Consider the following 3153-nt stretch of genomic DNA (forward strand, 5'->3'; position numbering starts at 1 on the left):
GAACAAATCTAGGTAGCACCTAAGTTCTAATGGCATCGCCTAGAGGTATGATTGCAGGGCCTAGTCGCTGCCTCTTGGGTTCAATTTTCAATTTGTTTTATGTTTCATAACTCCTAGGCGCTGCCTTTCTATTCCAATTTCTTTATTTTCCGTAAAACTACTTCTAACTTTGTTTCCAAGGGTATGGATAGTAAACTCGATCTATCCATTCGTTTAAGGATGGGTAGTGTTGCTTCGATTCAAATTGGTTCCAAACAACTTTCACAAGGTAATCCAAAAGTGCCCCATAAATTTTATATCCCAATATGATATAATGGACTTGGAAACTCCATGAAATCTAACAATTTCACTGAAAAACAGTTTGGTAATATACAAATCATATGAAGTCTTCTGAGAAGCTATGAAGTGTGCCATTTTGGAGAACCTGTCAACCACCACAAAAATAGAATCTATACCCCCATTGAGTATGAGGTCATCCCAAAAAAATATTCATAGTCAGATCCTGCCATATGCCCTGAGGGATAGAAAGTGGAATGTATAACCCAGTATTCTACACTTGACCCTTTGAACACCTAACAAGTATAACATCTTCTGACTAAAACTCCAACATCTTTCAAGCACTCGAACCTAACAATTTCCTGTGATAATGTGATCAGTAAGGAAGCTCTCCAACTCAGTACATCTGCAACTTTGTTTGTACTTCCATATTTATGTTTAATCACAAAAGGAAAATTTTGGAGGAAAGTCACCAACCGAGCATGCATCGTGCTGATGTGTTTCTGACTATAAATGAATTTAAAGGCTTGGTGATCAATGAACAACATAAACTCATTCTGTACAAGATAATGTTCCCATAGCTTCAAAGCCCTCACCACTAAATAGAATTTCTGTACAAGATAATGTGCTCATAGTACTCGACTTCTATGTGGCATCACTTAACTTTTCTGAAAAGATAGTCATTGTCTCTTCTCTTGAGAAAGGACCACCCTAACACAAACACCGCTAGCATCATAACTCACCTCAAAGATTTTCTCAAGCTTGAAAATGCTAATACTAGAGTTGTACACAACTTTTCTTTGATGAAGGCAAAGCTCTGATCTTGTTCCTCTTCCCAGTTGAATCTTCCTACCTTCAAACATTCTATGAGAGATGCCACAATCGTGCTAAAATGCCTAATAAATTGTCTGTAGAAAGTTACCAAACCATGAAAACTCCTCATTTCAGAAACTGACTTTAGTGTTGACCAATCTCAAATTGCATTTGTCTTTTCTTCATCTACGTCCAAACAATCTTCACCAACCACAAAGCCTAAAAAATAGCTTATGTGTACAGAAAGTACATTTCTTCAAGTTGACATACAACTAATTTTTCTTCGAAACCTCTTGTCATGAGTGGATTAGGTGATCCTCTTTAGACTAGCTATAAATAAGGATATCATCAAAATAAACCACAATAAAATATCCAATAAAAGGATGAAGAACCTGGTTCATCATCCTCATGAAGGTACTTAGAGCATTTGAAAGTCTGAATGGCATCAACAACCATTCGTAAGAGCCACAGGTTTATCTCTCCATCGAATCAAATTGGCGGAAGGTTTGCGTTCATGAGCCCATGCTTCGAGCTCATATTAGTCATGGGTTGAGAATAGGAATTGAACTCTATGAGATCTAATCTACTCTAACCTCTGAGCTAAGCAGGCCCACATAATAGAAACTTTCTATCCATAGGAATTCAATAAAAAGTCCTCTTTGTCACTCGACTTGTGCGGGTCACTACCACTCTGTACGTCCATCCTTACTTTTGAAAGAAGTCTTCCATTTATCCCTGGGTTTAATATGGATCTAGTGATAACCACTAGGAAGATCTATTTTGAAAAGACATTAGAACTCCCAAGCATATCTGACATGTCCTCCGACCGTAGAATGTAAAACCTATGCTTTACTATTATCTTGTTTATGTCAAGACCGTCAACATACATACGCCATTTTCCATCCTTCTTTGACACTAGAAGAACAGGCACTGCACACGAACTCACACTCTCCCTTATGAACCCTTTTCTCAACTGATCGTCAATTTGCTCTTTATAATCTTATTCTCCTTTGGACTCATTCAGTATGAGGTAAATTTGGAAGGCGAGCCCCTGGTACTAAATCAATATGTGCTGAATATTCCTTATAGGAGGTAACTCATTCAGCAATTCACCGAAAGCCAAATCTTCAAATTCTATCAATGTTGATTGCAACTTAGACAGAACACCAGTATCTTCCTTATTTGCTGTAAAAAGCCCATTAACTACAACTGGATAAAAGTAATCAAATTCTTTTACAGACTCTGTAATTTCCTTCTCATTATTTGTAAGGATAAGGAAACTCTCAGTTTGTTGATGAGTAGACTTCTTCGCTTGTTTGAGAGGAACCATAGTAATTTTATGATTGCCCCATGAAAAGAGTACCACATTATCTCACCCTTTGCGAGTTGAATCTAGATCAAACTACAATGGATGACTCAATAGAATATGATAAGCATCCATGTTATGACATCACAGATAATTTTATCCTTATAATGTTTACCAATGGAAATAGGTACTTTGCAAGTTTCAGCAACTTGAACAGTAGGGCCTCTCTTTACCCAACCAAGTAAATAAGATTTAGGATGGTTCTCAACTTATAGTTTCAACAAATTCACCAATCTCTTTGACACCGTTCTTACAACTTCCATTGTTCACGATCATTTCACACACTTCATTCTAGATAGAATGAAGTGAACGGAAGATGCAATGATGTTATCCCTCTTCTTTTGAGGACAAAAAGAGTTATTGTTTTACCAAAGTGTGCCTTTCTAGTTTTTCCTCCACAAAAAACTTTGCTCCTACATACTCATCTTCCACTTCAGTATCTTTTTCCTCGTTTACTGCCTCTGGTTCACCAAATTGACCCGCTTCATCTCAAAATAATTATTAGAAAGATGCCTAGTCTTTTAGCATCTATAACAAATTTCTCTAGTGAGCTTAGCATACAAATTTGCATTCCCAAACTGACCACTATTGTCAACCTTACGAATTTGCACATGGATTTGCGCCTCGAATCTGGCCTCTATTCCCAAACCAACCACTGTTTTCAACCTTATTCTTGTTAGGATTGATTGAAGCTTGTT

At 37.1% G+C, this 3153-nt stretch overlaps 1 protein-coding gene across 1 annotated transcript; it reads right to left on the reverse strand.

The window, feature by feature from the left end:
- Window positions 1–376: 376 nt before the first annotated feature.
- On the reverse strand, window positions 377–1545 carry LOC111392240. The gene is made up of 4 exons (XM_023017526.1): window positions 1482–1545; window positions 1020–1129; window positions 597–887; window positions 377–424 (listed from the first exon to the last, which is right to left on the reverse strand). Exons 1-4 carry the CDS (start codon window positions 1543–1545, stop codon window positions 377–379), a joined length of 513 nt encoding a protein of 170 aa, XP_022873294.1.
- Window positions 1546–3153: the final 1608 nt, after the last annotated feature.

The sequence above is a fragment of the Olea europaea genome, unplaced genomic scaffold, assembly GCF_002742605.1.
Source record: "Olea europaea var. sylvestris unplaced genomic scaffold, O_europaea_v1 scaffold907, whole genome shotgun sequence".
Lineage (NCBI taxonomy): Eukaryota > Viridiplantae > Streptophyta > Magnoliopsida > Lamiales > Oleaceae > Olea > Olea europaea.

What these genes read in the sequence shown, in the direction of transcription:
- LOC111392240 (XM_023017526.1), bottom strand. Translation starts at nt 1,545, where the DNA reads ATGGTTGTTGATGCCATTCAGACTTTCAAATGCTCTAAGTACCTTCAT. An exon ending in TCATGAGGATGATGAACCAG is followed by an intron (nt 1,130 to 1,481) that starts GTTCTTCATCCT and finishes GAATGTTTGAAG; the next exon opens with GTAGGAAGATTCAACTGGGA. An exon ending in TGAAAGATGTTGGAGTTTTA is followed by an intron (nt 425 to 596) that starts GTCAGAAGATGT and finishes GGTGGTTGACAG; the next exon opens with GTTCTCCAAAATGGCACACT.